The sequence below is a fragment of the Rhinoraja longicauda genome, chromosome 26 (genome assembly GCF_053455715.1).
Source record: "Rhinoraja longicauda isolate Sanriku21f chromosome 26, sRhiLon1.1, whole genome shotgun sequence".
NCBI lineage: Eukaryota > Metazoa > Chordata > Chondrichthyes > Rajiformes > Arhynchobatidae > Rhinoraja > Rhinoraja longicauda.
In genome coordinates this window covers 17,438,866-17,463,672 of record NC_135978.1, presented here as the reverse complement: position 1 = coordinate 17,463,672, position 24,807 = coordinate 17,438,866, and the positions used below count along the sequence as shown (strand labels likewise).

General features: G+C 42.4%; 1 protein-coding gene across 3 annotated transcripts in view; it reads left to right on the top strand.

Moving 5' to 3' along the window:
- The window catches only part of ap2b1 (adaptor related protein complex 2 subunit beta 1), a 199,428-nt gene that overhangs the window by 5,733 nt on the left and 168,888 nt on the right, over positions 1 to 24,807 (top strand). For all 3 annotated transcript variants that reach the window (XM_078422575.1, XM_078422576.1, XM_078422574.1), the window contains exons 2-5: positions 1,630 to 1,688; positions 3,666 to 3,771; positions 6,507 to 6,642; positions 12,925 to 13,170. In XM_078422575.1, the coding sequence (XP_078278701.1) occupies positions 1,652 to 1,688; positions 3,666 to 3,771; positions 6,507 to 6,642; positions 12,925 to 13,170 (525 nt within the window). In that variant the 5' untranslated portion in view covers positions 1,630 to 1,651. The remainder of the gene's footprint in view (positions 1 to 1,629; positions 1,689 to 3,665; positions 3,772 to 6,506; positions 6,643 to 12,924; positions 13,171 to 24,807) is intronic.

Genomic DNA, 24,807 nt, shown 5'->3' with positions numbered 1-24,807 from the left:
AGTAAATTGAACGCATCGAGTTATTTGAACAAACAGTAGAAAATATCAAGTCTAACTGAGACCCAGTTGAGGCTTAAACATCTGGAGTAGGACAGTGTGGGTCGTAAATATTTTAGGTGTTTTAGAAACGAGTGGGAGAGCAGGCAACACCTCCAAAAGACAGAGGGGTTGACGATCAGTAAACTGATATTTATTAGAATTTTACAATATCTCAGAATGCCTAACTGGAAGTTGCCTAGCACACAAACAGCAACACATTTTAAACCTTGCTCAGGGGAGTATTTTTAGGAATTAAACAGTGTGATCGGGTTCCATTCGTGCCATCACGTGCATGTAATTCTCTGTTCCTTGGTTTTGCATAGCAAAAAATATCACAATTTCACTGTTCAGTTTGATGAATTAACAGAAGATGATTCATTGCGTTTACTTCAAAATCAGTTCTCAGAAGTTTTGTTTAGAATCTTGGGGAAATACTTTGGGGAGCTTAAACGCTATGAAATATGAGCGTGGAATGATAGAACAGTATTTTTTGCAAACTCTGTGTCCTGTGTGTGGTGTCAAAATGGTCTCAAGCCAAGTCAGACATAGCATAACAAGTAGACGAGTCAGACTCCCTGTAGTAATGTTGAATATTTGTCTCAGCTTCAACAGAGCTGAAGGTTTACCCCATCTGCTCTGTACAGCGGGAAATGTAGAAAGCCAACTTCCCACAAACCACCATTCAGTTCTTTCAGTTGTCTGCTGTTGGTTTAGAATCAATAATTTAGATTTGGAGTGGACTTTGCCACAGTTCATTTTGTCTCAGATGCAGTGCAAATTGTAATGGATTTAAGTCTGGCTTTCCTTAATATTTAGAAGCAGAAGCCATTTTTATTTTTAGGATGTGTAGAAAAGAACTGCAGATGCTGGTTTAAATCGAAGTTAGATACAAAATGCTGGAGTGACTCAGCAGGACAGGCAGCATCTCGGGAGAGAAGGAATGGGTGACCTTTCGGGTCGAGACCCTTCTTCAGACTGATGTCAGGGGGGGGGGACGACAAAGATGGAATGTAGTCGGAGACAGTAAGACTAGTGGGAGAACGGAAGGGGGGGGGGATGGAGAGGGAAAGCAAGGGCTATCTGAAGATAAAGTCAATGTTCATATCACTGGGGTGTAAACTACCCAAGTGAAATATGAGGTGCTGTTCCTCCAATTTGCGCTGGGTCTCACTATGACAATGGAGGAGGCCCAGGATAGGAAGGTCAGATTGGGAGGGGGAGTTGGTGCTGAGCCACCGGGAGATCAGGTAGGTTAAGACGGACTGAGCAGAGAAGTTCGACCCGAAAGGTCACCCATTCCTTCTCTCCAGAGATGCTGCCTGGCCCGCTGAGTTACTCCAGCATTTTGTATCTACCTTTTATTTATAGGATGTTGTGCAATGACATTTGTCAATCTGCCAGCAACAATCTTTGGAATTTACAAAATTAATTTTTTTCTGACATTGCTGAAATGCTCCTATATATTAAAATTGGTTTGAACTGCCCAACACTGATGCAATTACCAATGGAATAGATAATGATTGTTTTAGAAAAATGTTGGGAAGGAAACCAGTCCTAAAATGTATCTTTTCTTTCTTTTGTTCTTTGCAGGAAGCTTTAAAATACTCCCACCATGACAGACTCCAAGTATTTCACAACAAATAAAAAAGGTGGGTTTTCCTGTATGTACCTCCCTGTTGGCTTATTGTGAGTGACACTTGCAATGTGGTGAAATGCCAGAGCACATTGGTAACGGCTGTTATTAAGTTATGAAGTGGCCATATGCAATGTGTGTATGTGCAGCACCATGGAGAGCTGAGGTGCAGGTTATTAGTGTGATTCTCAGGGCAATCCGTTTCCATATATCAACCAGACAATTAGCGAGGTGTAAGGGAATTGTAGAGTCGATGGAATTGACTTTCAAACTATTCAGGGGCGAGTGAGGTGAAAGAAACATTGAAGAAGCAGAGCAGAAGGATGAGTTTATGTCTTTGACGTTATAAATGTTATAACAGTGAATATGTAAAGATACAGGGTAAGGAGCACTTTTTGGAAAAAGGCCATGGGAAGTCCATATCTTGTGCATGGGTTTAGATCAATTATTCAATGGATTTAGATTCTAATGCATAGAGATGACATTTGTTTTTAAAATTCTAGTGATGAAAATTGAGTCATGTTGAGTGATATATTAAGGTGTTCATTGCCAATGAAAATCTTTGCAGTGCCCTGGAACTTTATGATGATTAACTCTAGTCGCAAGTTTTATTAAAACTATATTGCCCCAGAGGTGCTTTTACTACTTTTTCATAAGGGCTTTAGGAAACTAGTTTCTCAATATCATTGGGCTTTGACCTTGTTTTTATGATGCTGAATATTTATTAATAGTATATCAGTGTCATTGGTATATGACAGGGCAGGATGCACAGTATTGGTTTTCTGATTGAAAAGGAAATATTGCATGGTGTCAGGTACCATGCAGTCGTGTTTGACCTTTGAGGAAGTTGATGGTGGCCTATTAATGACATTGAATTGTGTTGCCATTGCTTAGTTCCCCACTACTACATTTCTGACCGTTACCATTTAACATAAATACTGTGCCCGCAAGAGCAGGCCAGAGTCTGGGAATTTTGTGTCATATCTTGCCATATTGCTCTCGAAAGGATTACCACTGTGTGTGTAACACAGGTCCAGAATAAAATGAAATACTGTGCACTTCCCTGGTTGAGTGCAGCACTGACATCACTCGATGTGCAATACCTCAGTGACAAAGCAGCTCACTTATTTGGTACCCAGTCCATCACCCCAAAACATTCATTGTCTCCTATCACAGACGCACTGTGTACCATCTACAATATCCACTGCAGTTAATTGTCAAGGGTATTTAGACAGCACCACCTAAACCACTATCCCCTCCTACCAAGAAAGTCAAAGCAGCATCACAAGCACACACCAGCAGCTGCAATTTCCCCTCAAAGTTCCTTCATCAAATCTGGGTAAACATGCGCTCTCTACCCAAGACACTGGGAGAATCATTACCAAAAGGCCCGAAATAATTCCAAAATGTAACATTCAGCTCACTTTGGGGAGAATTGGGAAAGGTCAATACATGTTGTCCCTTGGTGGATGCCCACACCCTGCAAGTTAATAAAAAATTACAAATAGACTTTGGAGAGGAGTGTCATTTAAGATCAAGGTTTCTGCTCAATATCTGCTCAAGTACTACTGCTCTATATTATTGGGGTTAGTTTGACAATGCGACAAAGCTTGGCTGTGAAATTGCATAATAATTTGACAGTTGTTTCTAAGTGTTGCTCAAGAGGCTAAGAAAGAAAATAAAAAAACTGATCAAAGGTTCAAAAAAAGCTTCTTCCCAAGAACCATCAGGCTCTTGAACATGACACAACACTAACTGATGAACAATAGAATATCTTGGGTTGCATTAAGAACTTTGGGCTTTTTTTGCACTATTACTGGAGTTCATTTATTTGAATTTTGTTTATTATGTGTTTTCTATGTGTATTGTGTTACAAGCCTGTGATCGTGCTGTAAGTGAGAATTTAATTGTTCCGTCGTCAAGCATATGACATTCATGACTAAGCTATGCTGTTAGCTGCTCTGGTTAATTCCTTTTATCTTCAATGTTGCAGGCGAGATATTTGAGTTGAAGGCCGAGCTTAATAATGAGAAGAAGGAGAAAAGAAAGGAAGCAGTAAAGAAAGTTATTGCTGCTATGACTGTTGGCAAAGATGTGAGGTGAGGACATAGAAAAATATGGAGTCTTATCAATGATTTTATTCAATGCACACTTTTTTTGGGTTCCCTTTGAAAAAAATATTCTAACTGGGGTGAAGACATGTTAGATAAGTTATGCATTTCCTTATTTAATTTTTTTTGGAATCAGAATAAGAAGTGAGGAGAGGGGAAATTATGTTATTTGATTGTCAGGTTGATAGTCACTTCCTGTTCTACCAGCAGCCTTCCCTTCAGCTTTAATCTCTGAATATTTGCATGGCTTATTCCACGGCAAAAGTCTGGGAGTTGTTTCTAAATTTCTGTGTCAATTTGAGTGTACTGCTGATAAATTATTTGTCAAAACTCTGAACTAAATTTCATTTTGCAGTCTCATCTTGCAGCAAGGGTCTGGTTATGCACACCTCGATTGGCAAGGTTTACAGGGAGATGGGCCAAACACGGGCAAATGGGATTAGCACAGTTATAAAAGCTGGTCAGCATAGACAAGTTGGGCCGAGGGGCCTATTTCAGTGTTCTGTTATCCTATGACTGCTGCCAAAGTACCAGCCTGCCCAGATATGGTCATACTAGAGACAAAGGGCTGGATGATCCTCTGCACTTAAAAGGTGTACTGGAGGCTGAGTAAGCTCCAAGCTGTGAGTGAGTTTTGCGTGGTGTACCATTGAGGCCCTCTCTACAATATCCTTACATTTTTTTACAATTTGCCAGCCAAAAGCTTTTGAACTGTTTTTAATTGCTTCTGATTGTCAGAGAATTCAGGAGATCCTGAGGATAGAGTCCCATGCCTTACCATTTTCAGTTGCTTCATCAATAACCTTCAGTCATAAGGTCAGAAGTAGACCTTCAGTCATAAGGTCAGAAGTAGAGATGTTTACTGCTGATAGTGCAATGATCAACAATTCCTTGGATAATGGAGTCCACAACCAAATGCAACAAAACCGGGACCTGGGCTGATGGGTGGCAAGTAACATTTGTCAAGCAATAATGATATCCAACAAGAGAAAATTCACTATCACTCCCTGACATTAACTGGCATTACCAAACTGAGACACCCTCTATCAATGTCCTGGTCGTGGATGCAATTTGCAGAAAAATATTTTCTCTTATCTCGGTATATATTTTTCTTCATTGTAAGTAGGTCAGCATATTTATTAAATATTGTAAGGGGGTCCATATTTATGGTCAATCCCAGTTGCCTTAAGATGTGGTGGTGGACAAGTTGCAGTGATTTGATACAATTGAAAGGGTCACTAGGTCAATTCAAAGCATGATGGAGAGTCAACCATGAAAATATGGGGCCAGAGCCAGATGCTACTGCTAAATGGTGAATGGCTTCATTCCTTAAAGAATAATAATGAACCTTTGAGGATTTTATGACCACCTGATAACTCATGGCCGCTGACGGATGTCAGCTGCGTTTTTAAAGAATGTATTTTTCAAACTGATTTTAAAGTTGCCAGATTGATAATCAGCAAAATTTGCCAAACTGCACATAACTGTATAATAGAAAATAGAATCAAATTTCTTTTTTGTAAGGAAGAAGGAATTTGCTTTGTGGTTTTGTATCACGTGACAGGAAATATTTTGGATGCCTGTGGCCCCACTCAATTTGTAATAACTGACTCTGCCCAAGAGGGTCAGGGTGTGTGTCGTAAAATAGAATTGCTTACTGGAGCAATTAAATACTTGGTTCCTGCCAGGTTATGTGTAGGTGCATAGATGTTGCAGCATGCAGCAAATTTGCTGTTTTATTTAAATCATTAATCGTATGGATTGACAAGTTAAATTCATGTCAACGCCCTCATTGAGGTGAAAGGAAAGGGTCCCACGGTGAGGAAGTTCACTTGCTCGACCCATCAAGCCTGCGGTATTATTCATCAAAATAATATCGATCTCGGTATTATTCTCGTATTTCTTGATTTCCTTAATAACCAGAAATCTATCAACTATTTTGAATGATGTCAATGACTGAGCCTCTGTACATCTCTGGAGAATTCCAAAGGCACTCTACTTTCTGAGTGGAGAAATTTTACATTTCAGCTCTAAATGACATTCCGCTGAATCTTACCCTGGATTTTGTACTTTTCAACCTCCTCACGTCCACCCTGCCAACCTTTTCACAATTCGGGTAGACGATGGGGCATGACATTACATTGGCAATGATGCCGTGTGCAAGGGATCATATTAAGTGGTTGCCTAATTGGAGGAAGATGGACCCCCTCTGACTATATAGAAGCAATCTTGGGTCGTGCCCTTCACTTGACACCAAACCAGTCTCCGACTCTCTGATTAAGTCTTGCTTTAGTGTTTTTGCAGGCCTCTGGCTAGAATTCTGCAAGGGCAATATGTAACAGATTTGTAACCTATTTGATGACACTCTCTGCACAACATTCTGCATGAGCTTGTGCGTTACATAGCAGGATCGCCCTGCAGGGCTTCATTATTTTCATTATTTTAATTCCAGACTCGTTAATAGAACTGGTGCATGTCCAATAACATTAACATCCACAAAGATCAACACCACTAGGTTCAATAAATTCACAACATGAATTGCAGGTGAATATTTACAGTAGCACAAGTCTTGCATCCCCATATATCTTGGCCTTCCACAGATTCACATGAAAGTTACATAAACACATTTTGGCCAGACAAAATGTTACGCTCTTTTCTATTTTAAGCAAGGCGAAACCATTGGGTTTGCATCAGTAATTTGACTTCTGTTGTGTTTTGTGTAGTTCGCTCTTCCCAGACGTGGTGAACTGCATGCAGACGGACAACTTGGAGCTGAAGAAACTTGTTTATCTCTACCTCATGAACTACGCTAAGAATCAGCCTGACATGGCCATCATGGCAGTGAATAGCTTTGTCAAGGTATAGTTATAAATCCTAAAATATATTGTACATAAAGATTTTTTCCAGAGAGCACAAAGTAAGATTAATCAGAAAGCCGCATCTATTTCAGGATTAGATTAAAGTGTAACATTGCGGTTAGTTTTAGCCTTCCTATCTTAAGGATAGGATGGATGAATCAGTGTACGAGCAATAGATTACTATCACCTGATGTTTTCTGGTGAGAAAATACGACTGTCTGGTTTTCTGATGAACTCTTTATTGAGCTTTATAACTATTTGTGGCTTGAAATCACCATAATTTGTATTTATTCAGATGATGTGGTAATATGTTTTACGGATACTTATAATCTGACCCAAGATATCTTCTATTTGCTGATCACAGTGCCGGAGAAACATTTTATTAGTCCTCATCCTGCTCTTTGCTGAACTCTTGTATTCTGCCTTTCCCCTCTAGTCCTGTTAGTGACTGTAACATGATACTCAATTTTGTGTTTTTTTTACTTCAGTTTCATAATGTGAGACCTGGTACTGAAGTATATTGATGGCAACAATATGAGATTCCACACTTATTGGAGTGAGTCTGGCCAAAGTCTTCTGATGAGAACCATCCAAATGTTTCATATGAATGTGAAAGATGTAAGAAGGGGAAGAGTAATCTGTGCCACCCTCTATTATTAAGTGAGATGATAGGTGAAATTCTGCACTAACTCCAGTCTCCTGCACTATCCCTGTATCTGCTTTCCGAAGTTCGCAGGAAACTACCACAATCAGCAATGGGATATATCAGCAGTATGTCCATAGCATCTGTAGAAAATGTCAATGTTTCATACTCTCTAAATAAAGAAATAGTTTTATCCTCGTCCAAAATAGCGTAAGATGTGGGAACTGCAAACATTGCCATGCATGGGCCAGGATAGATCTGACAGGATGGGTAGTTTGTTAGATGGCATGATCTTTCCACCACTTATGAGGGACGTCTACATGCAGCTGATGCATGAATGAGAGATTCTTGAAACTATCTGTAATGCTCACTCTTTATTTAAATGGTCATGGGCTGGAAATTCTCAGAAGTCATTTCGAATGTTGTATTTCTTCTAGGCGGTTTGTGCATATCCTTAATTCTATCCTTCTTCCAGCCTGGGTAATCTCGTCCCGTTATAGGGCTCGAATAGTGTCTGCTGTGGGAGTCTGGTGTTAAGTGTCTGAGTATTGAGGCCTGCCCAACAGAACTGATAGTATAACTAGAGCCCCATTGCTGGGGATGTTACCCTGAAAGATTTGCTTGGCCTTCCAGTGAAATTGGAGGATTTTGTGGAGATAGTATTGATGGTATCTTCCAGTGCCTTGATGATTCTTTTGAGGATCATATCCCTATATGGATGGAATCTGCACAACGACTTGGTAGCAGCTCATCGATGACATGGTGAAGTTGATTTAGAAGGATTCTAACAATGACTTCCTGTGTGGCAGACTGCAGGGAGACTTTACTGTAGTTGTTCAGTTGTGCTTGTGTCCTCTCCTGAAGATGGTCATGATAAGGGCATTTCTGAGGTCCTCTGATGTTTCTAAGGTCCCCTGACATATTCTTCTCAAATGTGGACCGTGTAATTGTGGATTTGTGATTGAAGTCCTTCACTGACAAATTTCAAGGCTATTTTCATGAGCCCTTGATACTTGTATTTGGGTTATAGGTTTTTAAACTCTTTGTCGGTGAGTTGTGGCAACACAACTAAGTTGAAAATGCCCACGTGGAATGGAGTGAAGGGTACTCTCACCAAGGACTTCAATTAAGCTGGTCTTGAAAGTGTCCCCTCCAGACTGCTGCTCTGTTCCTAATGAGTTCACCTCCATCCTCTGCATTCATTAGGCGGGGCCTTCAGTATTTGTGCCTTTAGGTGCCTGCAGAGCTGTTTCCTTTCTTTCAATGAATTGCAGAGCTTCTAATCCAGGAGAGCCATGTGCTTGAAGTAAATTATCCTTGATCTTCTGATTATTCTCGTCAACCAGTTCCCGGTTCTTCTTGATAGAGAAGCTAAGAGTGTTTTTGCATTTCACAGCTTTGTTGGAGGTTAGGACAGCCCATAAGCAGTGAACACTTTATGGTTACTGTAAGTTGGGAGTTGATAGATTGTCTGTGAGGCACTGTCTGAGAAGGATAATCTTTGATGGGGACATTCAGAGTTTCAACATTGATCTTCCAGCAGCAACTCTGACGTTTTGCAGCAGTTGATGAAGATAATAAGTGGATCAGGCAGGTGGCAGCTAGTCCAGCAGTCGTCATTACCTGACATGGCATGAGTGATGAGGACACCATCATGGTCCCACACTCAGATAACGAGTAATTTAACAGGTACTGGGACTTGGCCTAAGGCTGTTATTGCGGCATCTTCTGGGAAACACAATGTTGATTATGATAAGCAGCTTTTCAAGAGAAATATCCCTATGGAGTTGCCCTTTGCTCTTACTTGCAGAGGATTGTGACCCTTCCCCATCTTGCATGCACTCGTATCCAATAATATGGCGATCAAAACTCTGGACAAATACTAAAATAATGCGGATTACTAATTACATACCCTTCTGGTATAATCTTGCAGTTCCCTTATTCTTTGCTTTGGCGTAGAAAGGAACACACCCTGCAGGCCTTTTTTAAAATCAGGTTATGCCCCTGTTCTGACGCCTTTAATGGTCCACACGCAAACACTTGGGTCCTTCGATTTCTCCATTCTTCTCCATACCCTGCAATTTATTGTATCCATCTTTCTTGTGCATCCACTGATGCAGTAATTAGCTTGCTCTTCCCTGGATTAAATTCCACTTGCCTATTGCAGCACAGAAATAAGGTATTTTGCCCATTGGGACCATGTGAATTCCCAGACCAGCAATCTCTTAGTACCATGCGTCACCTTCCTTCCCTAGCACATTCTGTCATTTCCCCACGGTCTTTTTCACCATTTCCAGCCTTCCACCCAATTCCATCTGCCAATCAACCCTTCCTCATCGTTTACCCGCTTTTGCTCTACCCAGCCCGTTCACTTCTTCATAGTGGCTACTTCCCCTCTGGTCTTTCAGTCCAGATGAAGGATCCTGGCCTGAAATGTTGACTGTCCCCTTCTCTCCACAGATGCTGCTTGGCCTGTCAGTTCCTCCAGCAGATTGTTACTCCAGATTCCAGCATCTGCAGTCTCTTTGATTTCCATGTCTTTATTAATAAATATAACAAAAAATAAAAAATTGAGTATGATGCCTTTGGAACCACCCTGGGGTGACGTTCTCAATCAGGCAAACATTAATCAATCATAATGCTCTATTCCCTGCCATTGAGCCAAAAAAAATCCAATTTGCCACTCTTTCTGACCCGATGGGCATTCTTCTGACCAAGTTGCCATGTAGGACTTTGTCAAAAGCTTTGCTGAAATCTTTATTGATACCGCATTAATCACCCCTCTTCATTAATTCCTCAGAATGTTTGTTCAAATTAGTCAGACATGACTTTCCCCTGCCAAATCCAAGCTGCTTCTTTCTAAGTGAAGGTTGATACTGTCTCTCCGAACCGATTCCAGTAACTTTTCCACCATCGAGGTTAAACTAACCGATTCGTAATTACCTGGTTGGTCTCTTGGTCCATTGTAAACAATGGTATAACCTTGGCAATTCTCCGCATCTCTGATACCACCTCGGTGGCCAGAGATGATTGAAAATTGGAGTTGGAGCATCTGCAATTTCCTCCTTTGCTTGTTTTAGCCTTGTGTTATACATTCCGTATGGGTAGTGGTTTACCAACTTGCAAGAATTCTAAACCTTTTGAAATGGAGCTCATTCCATTTAATATTTCACATTGGTACTCTTAAAAGGCTGTGCCAGCCTTATTCCCCACTATATTAAAGACAGCTGCAAGGTGTGAATGCTACCTGCACGTACACGTTCCCTTATTGCCCCTATTATTTTCTCAGTTATCTTTTGTATTTTATGTACATTAAAAAATCTTTGCATTTTGTACGATTTTACTTGCCAACACTTTTTTCCTTGACTCCAGTCTGCTTTCCTAATTTTCCGTTTAATTTCCCCCTTTTTCTTTCTATATTCTTTGCTGCTTTATACCTTATTATGTTCTTGGTCTCTGATATAAATTTTCCCCTTTTTTGTTTTGTTTCATCTTGTCCTTTGTAGACCTCTTCGTTTAGGGTGCTCCAAATGTGGCAATCCTTCATTTTTTCTTTATGGGAGCGCTTTTCCCCTGAACTCTAGTTATGGCTGGTCATTCTACGCTGTACCGCGCTCAGTCTGCCTGAACCTACCTGATTTCCCGGTTGCTAAACACTTCTCTTTCCCATTCCCACATAGACCTTTCTGTCCTAGGTCTCCTCCATTGTCAGAGTGAGGCTAAATGTAAATTGGAGGAACAGCATCTCATATTTCGCTTGGGCAGCTTACAGCCCAGTGGTATGAATATTGATTTCTCTAACTTCAGGTAGCATCAGCATTTCCTCTCTCTCTATCCCTCCCTATCCCTCCCCCGTCCAAGTCGCACTAGCTTCTCATTTTCACCCAACAAATAGCTTACAATGGCATGGTTCCTTTATCATCGTTACTTTTTTGCATATCTTTCATTCATTGTTCTTTATCTCTCTACATCATCATCTATATCTCTCATCTCCCTTATCCCTACCCAGTCTGAAGAAGGGTCTCGACCCGAAACGTCACCCATTCCTTCTCTCCAGGGATGCTGCCTGTCCCGTTGAGTTACTCCAGTTTTTTGTGTCCATCTTTGGTTTAAACCAGCATCTGCAGTTCCTTCCTACACTACCCTGTACAGTGTCAATGCAAACATTGAGATGAACATCTTCCTCAACAGAAATTAACAAGTCTCTTATTGAAGAAGTTAATTTGTGCGTTTAAGAATTGTGACTGAGCTCAAATATAATTGAAGTCTCAGGGATTTGATAGTGCCTTGCCAGGTATAGGTAGCATTTCTGGGAGCCAGGCTTATCGTTAGCAACAATGAAGCAGGAAACAAGATTTAAGGTTGAAGACCCTTTGTAGGAACACTCTTTGCACAGATGTTGCCATTTTTGCTTTTTACTTTGGATTTCCAGCAATTGCAATTTTTAAATAGACAATAGACAATAGACAATAGGTGCAGGAGTAGGCCATTCAGCCCTTCGAGCCAGCACCGCCATTCAATGCGATCATGGCTGATCACTCTCAATCAGTACCCCGTTCCTGCCTTCTCCCCATACCCCCTCACTCCGCTATCCTTAAGAGCTCTATCCAGCTCTCTCTTGAAAGCATCCAACGAACTGGCCTCCACTGCCTTCTGAGGCAGAGAATTCCACACCTTCACCACTCTCTGACTGAAAAAGTTCTTCCTCATCTCCGTTCTAAATGGCCTACCCCTTATTCTTAAACTGTGGCCCCTTGTTCTGGACTCCCCCAACATTGGGAACATGTTTCCTGCCTCTAATGTGTCCAATCCCCTAATTATCTTATATGTTTCAATAAGATCCCCCCTCATCCTTCTAAATTCCAGTGTAGACAAGCCTAATTGCTCCAGCCTTTCAACATTTGACAGTCCCGCCATTCCGGGAATTAACCTAGTGAACCTACGCTGCACGCCCTCAATAGCAAGAATATCCTTCCTCAAATTTGGAGACCAAAACTGCACACAGTACTCCAGGTGCGGTCTCACCAGGGCCCGGTACAACTGTAGAAGTTCACCTTTTTTTAAAATCATGATAAAGTTGCCTCTGTCTCTTGACTAAAAGGTTGCCGTGAAATGAGTAGTCCTTCTGTTAATTTAATAATTAATCAGTAATGGGACTGGGGGGATTCACATTGGCATGGAAGCAGCTGTGCCGAGATTGCAGCAGTCTCAGCACAGCAGCACTGCTATTAGTCGTCGTATAATTGGGCTTGTGGAACTTGCTTTCAATGCTATTAAAATGAAATAAAAATAGAAATAGATATCTGGCAACAGCTAGCAGATCAGGCCGTGGTGAGAGAAAAAAACAAAGTGTGAGATTAGCACATTTGATGATATGTAAGCATTCCAATGTAAGGTTTCTTGATCTGAAACATGTACTAATTTTCTGTGTCCAGGTGCTATTGACCTGATGTGTGCATTCAGCATTTCTTATATAGTTCAGATTTCCACCATCGCCTTTGGGGTCACTAAAATGAATATGTTGCTCTCCTTAGGTGCTCATCACAATAAAAGTGCTCAGTCATTGTTATAATTTGTGATGTTCTCAAATTGACACATCATGCTAGTTTTGATCTTGATTTATATGTCCTGTCCTTGCAGGATTGTGAAGATCCAAATCCTTTGATCAGAGCTCTGGCAGTCCGTACAATGGGTTGCATCCGTGTCGACAAAATAACCGAGTATCTGTGTGAACCTCTTCGTAAGTGTCTGAAAGACGAGGACCCATACGTTCGTAAAACAGCAGCTGTCTGCGTGGCCAAACTGCACGACATTAACGCCCAAATGGTAGAGGATCAAGGCTTCCTGGATTCTCTACGTGACCTGATTGCTGACTCAAACCCCATGGTACGAGACTTGTTCCTATTGTTGATGAATAAGATTTGATTTGATTTAGTACGATTGTGTTCCTTTTTTTCAGTAAAGGGCAAATATTAACAGTTCACAAAGTTGTAATCCAGATCAATGTCTACTTAATCTTTTTCAGAAGGCAAGAGTATGATTTCTCCTTGGTCTGATGGATGTAATACATTTGTTTGCTCCCAGTTCAATAACTACAGCTTCATAGTACTGATCAATAGATCTAAAATTCTGCAGTATGAGTAGATTTGTTCAGACTCGTGTTACCACTTGACTCAGCTTCTCTCCTAATGGCATGCACATTTCACAAGCCAAGATTTGCCCTTCAGAAGAAGGATTTTCGAGTCTTTGGCTGATACAGGTTCTGAGTAAGAGTTGCCTACTGCTGTCTTATATCATTTTTCAATACTCGAAGCATCCCGTTTTAAATTACTTTATGACCTCTGTGGAAAAGCACAATACTCTAATATTACTCTTGAACTTCAGCTTCCTCTTTCATCCTTTTACTGCCAATTATTCACCAGTGCGGAAACAATGCTTCATTCTTTATTTTGTAAGCAGTTTCTGAAATTGAGAAGGGATTGTTTCCTGCTTTAATATTATTCAATGATTTTATATTCATTTTTCTTCAAGTGTATAAATATCTGTTCTTCACACAGTTCTTGAGAATCTTTGATTTTTGATCACAGTAATATACTTCCTATAATGCTCAGATATACATTGGTGGCTTCAACAGTATCTATGTATTTACCTAGTTGCTTTTATATTCATTGCTCCATGTTTCAAGCCCAGTGTCTTCCAAGCCACTCCAATGACTGTTATCACTGCATATTGTGTGCCCATTCAGTCCATTCGGGCTGTAGTTTGAAAGAACTATCCTATTAGACGACGAGCAGTAGACTAGCAGAGAGGCCCTCTCTCTCCCTTCCCCACCCAAGTCGTTGTACAGATGCTCCCCGCCTTATGATGCTTCGACTTGCGATATTTAGACTTTACGATGGTGCAAACGCTGGGCAACGGCAGCGAGCCGCAGCTCGCTTCCGGCCACATGATCAGGTGTATTAAATGCATTTCAACTTGCGATATTTTCAGTTGAGGAGCACCTGTACTGGCTTCAAAGTCATCATGTTGAATCTCATTGTCTGTAACTAATTTTCACCTAGCCCACAGCTAACAATGGCCTATTTCCTTTATTATCATTACTTTTTTGCATATCATTCATTCAATTGTTCTATATCTCTCTATATCACCGTCTATATCTTTCGTTTCCCTTTCCCCTGACTCTCAGTCTGAGGCAGGGTCTCGACCCGAAACGTCACCTTTTCCTTTTCTCTAGAGATGCTGTCTGACCCGCTGAGTTACTCCAGCTTTTTGTGTCTATCTTAGCTTTCAGAAGGCTTCTGCACCGCTGCTGGGCTTCATGTGCAGTTGAGCAGCACAGCAGACTATTGGACTCACTGTCCTTGTATAGTACAACTTGCAAACTTTTCCCTTTCACTTTTACAACACAAGAAAATAGGAGCAGGGTTAGACCAGCTGGCCTCTCAGGCCATTCATACTCCATTCAGTATGATCGTGGCTGAACTATACTGGCCTCAATTCCTCCCTTGCACCAGTTCTCTTAGAAAGTCATCATAATTGATTAAACAGATTCAGAAAAAAATTAAGGAAACTTAAAACTGGAAATGGCTGTAAGTGACAAAGGCTAGAGGTGAAAAGGAAACAAAAAGGTGCCAGATTAGAAAGGATGAGAAGGATAGAAATGGAAAGCTGGAGGGACGAATATGGATGGAAGGGAACAGGGAAGGGGAGAGCGGGGGAAGGTATAAGAGGGAAATAAGGAACTTGGGGATGGGAGATGAGTGTATGAAGGAGGAGCAAGATGACTGGGCAGTGGGAGAAATATGTGTGTATCTGGTTAGAGGGGGTGCAGGAGAAAGAAATGAGGGGATGGGGAGCTTAAAATTGGAAACCCCTGTCACCATCTGCCTATATCCCTCCCTCTGGCATTGTTACTTCCTGTAGCCATTGTCAGTTGCTCTAGCTACCTGCCAATCAAATCCACCTCATCTGTATCTGTTTATTGTTGCCAGGTTTTGTCCCACCCTCGCCTCTCTTTTCCAGCTTTCTCCCCCTATCCAATCATTCTGAAGAAAGGTCCTGACCCGAAACGTGGTCTGTCCATTCCCTTCACAGATGTGGCCTGACCCGCTGCATTTCTGCTGCATTTTGGGTTTTTTTCGCTGAATATTCTAGCATCTGAGGTTTATTGAGTCTCGATTGTCTCTTGAAAACTGTACAGTTACTATTCTTCAAGTCAGCTTATTTGGAGACTGAGCCTGGATTTCCGTGTGCTCTATGAGCTAGTTGTGTGCAATAGTTTATTTACCCACTGAGCCTCTGTTGATCAGCAAAAGAAATGCAAATCAACAAGAAATGTTGTCAAAATGTCTCTGCTCTGTATTGATTACCGTATACATGGCAGCCCTAGTGTTTAGCCCTACTTGTTCTTCAGTAGTCATGTTAACAATGATGCCTTTCAGTTGATTGCTTTCCTGCTTAACACTTCCCACGTACACTCTTGAAAGATGAAAAATGGCTTGAAGCCAGGAGAGACCAGTAAGGACATTATGTGCTCTTCTTGATCAAAGCCGATGTGGGTGTTTGTACAACTCGGCTTAAAATAGTGACTGGCATTAAAACGAATGCACTGCTACCTGTTTTAAAAAGGGAACGCGCTTCCACATTCAAGGATTTTAATCACTCAGCTTTCATATTAATTTTGATGTTTATTGTGCTGCTGAGACTGTGGGTGACGGGTGCTTGTTCCTGGCAATGTACTCTGCTACCTTTACAGCTCATACTGGCCATGCAGATCGGGGTTGACATTAGGAATTTTTCCTTTGAGCCTATTGTGGGTGGGTGCAAATCAGGGAATAAATTGTTCATGCATTTTTTTTGTTTTAGTTTAATTTAGAGATACAGCGCGGAAACAGCCCACCGAGTCCGCGCCGACTAGCGATCCCCACACACTAACGCTATCCCACACACACTAGGGACAATTTACAATTATACAAAGCCAATTAGCCTTCAAACCTGTGCGTCTTTGGAGTGTGGGGGGAGAAAACCCACTCGGGTCACGGGAAGAAGGTACAAACTCCGCACGGACAAGCATCCGTGGTCAGGATCGAACCCGGGTCTCTGGCGCTGTAAGGCAGCTGCTCTACTGTTGCGCCACCAAGTCAGGGTCAGCTGTAGGGTAACACTAGAGGGTACATTAGGTCGGGGGTGATGGTCAATGAAGCACGACCCAAATCATTCAAATATTAGAGGTGGGTGCTGTACCTTTTGATTAGATAGTGTCAAGGAAATGTTTGTTAGTCAACTTAACACTCACTGATGACTCACTCACTATGGTTTCAATTAAGGTAACATGTTGGCATAGATGGAAGAATTGACTGACTCACTGAAAACAGAAGGCATTTAATTGAAACAGATTCTGTGGTCTTGATAGGGCATTGGGGGTGAATTTGTATCCTCTTCTGGGAGAATCTAGAATGAGGGGTCACTGTAAATGGGGTTGATCATTTAAAACCGGTGAGATGAATTATGGGTTCACAATTTCCCTATCAGTTGTTTCTTTGTACCTCGCTTTTTCATGAGACAGTGGAAGCAGAGTCAATTAATATTTCTAAGGCAGATAGATTCTTGACGAGCAAGAGGATCAAAATTCACTGGATAGATGGGAATGCAGAGTTGAAGTTACAATAACATTAGCCACGATAAAGTTGGCTTGAGGATCCAACTGGCTACTCCTTAATTGTATGTTTGTACAAATCCGGAGATGCGAGTTCATATAGGAAACCTAGAAACATAGAAAAATAGGTACAGTAGAAGGCCTTTGAGCCAGCACCACCATTCAATATGATCATGGCTGATTATCGAAAATCAGTACCCCGTTCCTGCTTTTTCCCCATACCCCTTGAGTCCTTTAGCCCTAAGAGCTAAATCTAACTAATCTAAAGCTATCCTGCATCCTGACTAGTGGTCAAATTCTGAATCTGGTTAAATAGTTCTGCCTGGATCCCATGCAATTTTACATTCCGGAGAAGCCTCCATGTGGAACCTTATCAAAGGCCTTGCTGAAGTTCAAATAGACTCGTCTGCTGCCCCGTCCTTGTCAACCTTCTTTGTTGCTTCTTCAAAAACAAATCAAATTCATGAGACATGACCTTCTATACACAAAATCATGTTCCCTAATCAATCCCTGTCTTCCCAAATGAATATATCTCATCGGTCAGAATCCTCTCCAGTAACTTTCCTAATCTCATCCCTCAGAATCCCCTCCAGTAATTTTTCTACCACAGATGTTAGGCTTACTTGTTAATAATTCCCAATTTTTCTCTTTACTGCCCTTCTCAAATAGAGGCACAACATTGGACATCCTCCAGTTTTCCATCACCTCACTTGTGCCATCGCCGATTCATATATCTAAGCCAGGACTCTTGCAATTTCTTATCTAGCTTCCCACAGCGTCCTTGGATATATCTGATCAGGCATGGGAGATTGATCTACCGTTATACGTCTTGGGACATCCAGCGCCTCCTTCACTGTAATGTGAACTGTCCTCAAAACATCTCCATTAACTTTCCCAAGTTATCTAGTCTTCATGACTTTCCCTGCAGTAAAAATAGAGGAGAAATATTCATCATATCATCATATCATCATATATATACAGCCGGAAACAGGCCTTTTCGGCCCTCCAAGTCCGTGCCGCCCAGTGATCCCCCGTACATTAACACTATCCTACACCCACTAGGGACAATTTTTACATTTACCCAGCCAATTAACCTGCATACCTGTACGTCTTTGGAGTGTGGGAGGAAACCGAAGATCTCGGAGAAAACCCACGCAGGTCACGGGGAGAACGTACAAACTCCTTGCAGTGCAGCACCCGTAGTCAGGATCGAACCTGAGTCTCCGGCACTGCATTCGCTGTAAAGCAGCAACTCTACCGCTGCGCTACCGTGCCGCCCCATGGTCATTGAGGACCATGTCTAATCTCATCGAACAGATGACCACTTTGGTTTCCAAGGGAGCCTACGCTCTCTCTAGTTATCCCATTTCTCATCTCCCAGAGCTATCATGCCTCCTGCTGTGCCCAGATAGTCTGCTGGTAACCTGGTACGAATCCAGTAATGACTGGCCCACAGTGAGGGGGGGGGGGGGGAAGCTCTGCTTGTGAGGCTGGTGTTAGGTGGGCTGGAGTAAATTGTGTGGTCACTCTACACTTAGTTGTGAGTTCAAGACTTCAATGGCTGGTCAAAATGCTGACCATTCCAGCAATAGTGATTGCACCATCAGCTACTGCAAACCCTTATAGCTCTCCCTTTAAACTCCTCAATTTAAGCTAATCTGCTCTGATCAAGCCATTGGGAACTCTTCCCACCATCTGCCACTTTGGCTTGGCATCGATTTCTGTATTTTTATTTACAGAAATTCTCAGCACAACTAAGGATTGCCCTGCTGGGTGTTTCCAGCACTTTCTGTTTATTATTTCAGTTTTCCAGCATGTCCAGTTGTTTTATTGTTCAATTTCTGTACTGTTATTCCCCTGTCACGTGCTGGGATGTTTTTCTGCAGCCAATGTGTGATATAAACACAAGCTGTTGTTTCTTAACTATTTTGATTTTGTTCTATATTTCTATTGCTTATATAGATTAGATACGCCTTGATAGAATGGTCACTAAATTGCTACACAGTTAGGTGTCACAATACTAGATATTTGTGTGGATTAGCTCACGCTTAACTCCTTCTGCAGTTGTACAGGGCCCTAGTGAGACCGCACCTGGAGTACTGTGTGCAGTTTTGGTCTCCAAATTTGAGGAAGGATATTCTTGCTATTGAGGGCGTGCAGCGTAGGTTTACTAGGTTAATTCCTGGAAGGGCAGGACTGTCATTTGTTGAAAGACTGAAGCGACTAGGCTTGTATACACCGGAATTTAGGATGAGAGGGGATCTTATCGAAACATATAAGATTATTAAGGGGTTGGACACATCAGAGGCAGGAAACATGTTCCCAATGTTGGGGGAGTCCAGAACCAGGGGCCACAGTTTAAGAATAAGAGGTAGAGAGTTTAGAGAGTTAGGAAAAAGACTGAGAAGTAGGACGTCGAAGGTGGTTATCTCTGGACTGCTACCGGTACCTCGTGCTGGTGAGGCCAGGAACAGAGAGATAGAGGGTATGAATTTATGGCTGAGGGGCTGGTGCAGAGAGCAGGGATTTAGATTTCTGGACCACTGGGATCTCTTCTGGGCTAGGGGTGACTTGTATAAAAGGGACGAGTTACATCTTAACAGCAGGGGGACAAACATTCTGGCAGGCAGGTTTGCTAGTGCGATACCTGTGGCTTTAAACTAAGTAGTGGGGGGGAGGGGTTAACAAATTGGGAATATGAAGATGAGGTTAAAGGGAATACAGGAGATATTGCAGAAGACTCTCGGAAGAATGGGAACAGAAGTTCTAGAGGGGAAAAGAGATTAAGGGCAGGGCCATTTGTGACCGATGTGAGAGGGGAGGTAAATACAGAAGTTAAAGTGTTATACTTAAATGCGCGTAGTATAAAAAATAAAGTGGATGAGCTTGAGGCTCAGTTAGTCATGGGCAAGTATGATGTTGTAGGGATCACTGAGACATGGCTACAAGAGGACCAGGGCTGGGAACTGAATATTCAGGGGTACACAACGTATAGAAAAGACAGACAGGTGGGCAGAGGGGGTGGGGTTGCTCTGCTGGTAAGGAATGATATTCATTCCCTTGCAAGGGGTGACATAGAATCAGGAGATGTTGAATCAGTATGGATAGAAATGAGGAATTGTAAGGGTAAAAATACCCTAATGGGAGTTATCTATAGGCCCCCAAACAGTAGCCTCGACATAGGGTGCAAGTTGAATCAGGAGATAAAATTGGCGTGTCACAAATGTAATGCTACGGTGGTTATGGGAGATTTCAACATGCAGGTAGACTGGGAAAATCAGGTTGGAAATGGACCCCAGGAAAGAGAGTTTGTAGAGTGCCTTCGAGATGGATTCTTAGAACAGCTTGTACTGGAGCCTACCAGGGAGAAGGCAATTCTGGATTTAGTGTTGTGTAATGATCCTGATCTGATAAGGGAACTAGAGGTAAAAGAGCCATTAGGAGGCAGTGATCACAACATGATAAGTTTTACTCTGCAAATGGAAAGGCAGAAGGGAAAATCGGAAGTGTCGGTATTACAGTATAGCAAAGGGGATTACAGAGGCATGAAGCAGGAGCTGGCCAAAATTGACTGGAAGGAGGCCCTAGCAGGGAAGACGGTAGAACAGCAATGGCAGGTATTCCTGGGAATAATGCAGAGGTTGCAGGATCAATTTATCCCAAAGAGGCGGAAAGACTCTAAGGGGAGTAAGAGACGCCTGTGGCTGACGAGGGAAGTCAAGGACAGCATAAAAATTAAGGAGAGGAAGTATAACATAGCAAAGAAGAGTGGGAAGACAGAGGATTGGGACTCTTTTAATGAGCAACAAAAGTTAACTAAAAAGGCAATACGGGGAGAAAAGATGAGGTACGAGGGTAAACTAGCCAATAATATAAAGGAGGATAGCAAAAGTTTTTTTAGGTACGTGAAGAGGAAAAAAATAGTCAAGGCAAATGTGGGTCCCTTGAAGACAGAAGCAGGGGAATTTATTATGGGGAACAAAGAAATGGCAGACGAGTTAAACCGTTACTTTGGATCTGTGTTTACTGAGGAGGATACACACAATCTCCCAAATGTTCTAGGGGCCGGAGAACCTAGGGTGATGGAGGAACTGAAGGAAATCCACATTAGGCAGGAAATGGTTTTGGGTAGACTGATGGGACTGAAGGCTGATAAATCCCCAGGGCCTGATGGTCTGCATCCCAGGGTACTTAAGGAGGTGGCTCTAGAAATAGTGGAAGCATTGGAGATCATTTTTCAATGTTCTATAGATTCAGGATCAGTTCCTGTGGATTGGAGGATAGCAAATGTTATCCCACTTTTTAAGAAAGGAGGGAGAGAGAAAACGGGTAATTATAGACCAGTTAGTCTGACATCAGTGGTGGGGAAGATGCTGGAGTCAATTATAAAAGACGAAATTGCTGAGCATTTGGATAGCAGTAACAGGATCATTCCGAGTCAGCATGGATTTACGAAGGGGAAATCATGCTTGACAAATCTACTGGAATTTTTTGAGGATGTAACTAGGAAAATTGACAGGGGAGAGTCAGTGGATGTGGTGTACCTCGACTTTCAGAAAGCCTTCGACAAGGTCCCACATAGGAGATTAGTGGGCAAAATTAGAGCACATGGTATTGGGGGTAGGGTACTGACATGGATAGAAAATTGGTTGACAGACAGAAAGCAAAGAGTGGGGATAAATGGGTCCCTTTCGGAATGGCAGGCAGTGACCAGTGGGTTACCGCAAGGTTCGGTGCTGGGACCCCAGCTATTTACGATATACATTAATGACTTAGACGAAGGGATTAAAAGTACCATTAGCAAATTTGCAGATGATACTAAGCTGGGGGGTAGTGCGAATTGTGAGGAAGATGCAATAAGGCTGCAGGGTGAATTGGACATGTGTGAGTGGGCGGATACATGGCAGATGCAGTTTAATGTAGATAAGTGTGAGGTTATTCACTTTGGAAGTAAGAATAGAAAGGCAGATTATTATCTGAATGGTGTCAAGTTAGGAAGAGGGGATGTTCAACGAGATCTGGGTGTCCTAGTGCATCAGTCACTGAAAGGAAGCATGCAGGTACAGCAGGCAGTGAAGAAAGCCAATGGAATGTTGGCCTTCGTAACAAGAGGAGTTGAGTATAGGAGCAGAGAGGTCCTTCTACAGTTGTACCGGGCCCTGGTGAGACCGCACCTGGAGTACTGTGTGCAGTTTTGGTCTCCAAATTTGAGGAAGGATATTCTTGCTATTGAGGGCGTGCAGCGTAGGTTCACTAGGTTGATTCCTGGAATGGCGGGACTGTCGTATGTTGAAAGGCTGGAGCAATTAGGCTTGTATACACTGGAATTTAGAAGGATGAGGGGGGATCTTATTGAAACATATAAGATAATTAGGGGATTGGACACATTAGAGGCAGGAAACATGTTCCCAATGTTGGGGGAGTCCAGAACAAGGGGCCACAGTTTAAGAATAAGGGGTAGGCCATTTAGAACGGAGATGAGGAAGAACTTTTTCAGTCAGAGAGTTGTGAAGGTGTGGAATTCTCTGCCTCAGAAGGCAGTGGAGGCCAGTTCGTTGGATGCTTTCAAGAGAGAGCTGGATAGAGCTCTTAAGGATAGCGGAGTGAGGGGGTATGGGGAGAAGGCAGGAACGGGGTACTGATTGAGAGTGATCAGCCATGATCGCATTGAATGGCGGTGCTGGCTCGAAGGGCTGAATGGCCTACTCCTGCACCTATTGTCTATTGTCTATTTAGAACGGAGATGAGGAAAAACTCTTTCAGTCAGAGAGTTGTAAATCTGTGGAATTCTCTGCCTCAGAAGGCAGTGGAGGCCAATTCTCTGAATGCATTCAAGAGAGAACTAGATAGAGCTCTTAAACGGATTCAGGGGGTATGGGGAGAAGGCAGGAACGGGGTACTGATTAAGAATGATCAGCCATGATCACATTGAATGGTGGTGCTGGCTCGAAGGGCCGAATGGCCTACTCCTGCACCTATTATCTATTGTCTATTATTGGCATGTTGTGAGATGTTACTTACAATAATGATGTTTCAAGGGTTGAAGGAAAGATACGGTAATGCTGGGAAATTGTAAGTTAACTGTGAACCAATTCAAATAATAATCACTTCCTCAACCGAGGTATCAGCAAATGTGCATAATTCAAATTTAGGGAAATTATTTTAAATATGTGGGAGCATATTTAGGCAAGCAGTTGGTTTAATTTCTTTGAATCCATCATCAAACCATTGGTTAGAAATTAGAATAGTGCTGGACATGCATGTGTAATTCCTGCCTCCAGGTGGCACTGCTTCCACAGGTTATTCCTGCTTCTGTGATCCATCCATTAAAGTAATTCATTGAGGTTGCTGATCATTGGGGCTACCTGCAGCAGGCACCTTAAGTCACTGTTCAGAACGCCCCCCCCCCCTCCCCCTCCCCCTGCCCAAGTGGATGTGGAGCATTCTGGATGGTATTGGAAATCTGAAAGCGTAGCAGTACACAGCAATCCCATGTTAACAGAATAAGCTCAGACCTTCAGGCCACCTACCCGTCAGACCACAACTGCCCCATATGTGGAAGAGACCACAACTGCCCCATCTGTGGAAGAGTCCACAGTTCCCACATTGTCCTCTTGCATCCTCTTCAATCCTCTGGACTGCCGAAGAAGACGGAGGAAGGTCTTGGAAGAGGCTGGAAGAAACTGAGCTTTGCCCAGAGATCAAAGTTGGTAGAGCTGCTGTCTCACAGCTCCAGAGACCTGGCCTCAGATGCTGTATGTGTGGCAGTTTGCATGTTTTCCCTGTGACTACATGGGATTCCTCGGGATGCTCAGTTTTCTCGCACATACCTAATACATTCAGGTTGTAGGTTAGTTGGCCTCTGTAAATTGCCCCCAGTGTATAAGGAGTTGATGCCAAAGTGGAATAGCATAGAATTGGTATGAATGGGTGATCAATGGTCGGCGTTGAGTCAGTGGGATAAAGAGCCTTTTCCCAAGCTGTATCTTTCAATTTATCAAATATGTGGCGAGATTGTAAGATACAGAAGTCTGGACATGCTGTTGAATTTTCACCTCCAGGTGGCAGTATATCCTCAGGTTATTCTGCTTATGCAAACTGTTGGAGGAATCTGCTTAAATTGCTGGAAGAACTCAGTGGGTCATGCAGCATCTGCAGAGGGAATGGACAGATGCTGTTTTGGGGCCAGATCCTTCAGATTGATTCTTCAAACTTGTTCCTGCCTCTTGGATTCATCAACGGAGGGTCATTCATTTTGAGGTTCTTGATTCGACATCCATTACGTCTCGACCTGAAACGTCACCCATTTCTTCTCTCCTGAGATGCTGCCTGACCTGCTGAGTTACTCCAGAATTTTGTGAATAAACAACATCCATAGCATGTACTTCCACTATTAATCACCTCCATTCTTGCATCTTGATTCAATTATTTCGTTCCCCTCTGAGACTGATGACATACTGCAATTCATTCTAAGTTTCTGTGTATAACCTCACAGAAAATCCAGTAGATTTGAAAGATGATTAGAGATGCAACATCAAAACAGGTTCTTTGGCCCCCGACCATCAACTGACCATCAACTACCCAGCTGTACTAACCTAATTCAACTGTATTTTAATCCAACCCGCACATCGTTGGGATTTGGAGGGGAAACCGGAGCACCAAGGGAAACCCCTGCTGTCACAGGGAGAACGTGTAAACTCCTTACAGCGAGCACTTCAGGTCAGGGTTGAACCTGGATCTCTGGCGCTTTGAGTTTGCCAGATTGAGCTGAGGCAAAATGTAATTCTTTCTGATCTTGCATTGATATAAAACATCCATGCGTACAGTGAGACTTTCATCGTGTTTCAGTCAATGTTTACCTTCTGTCG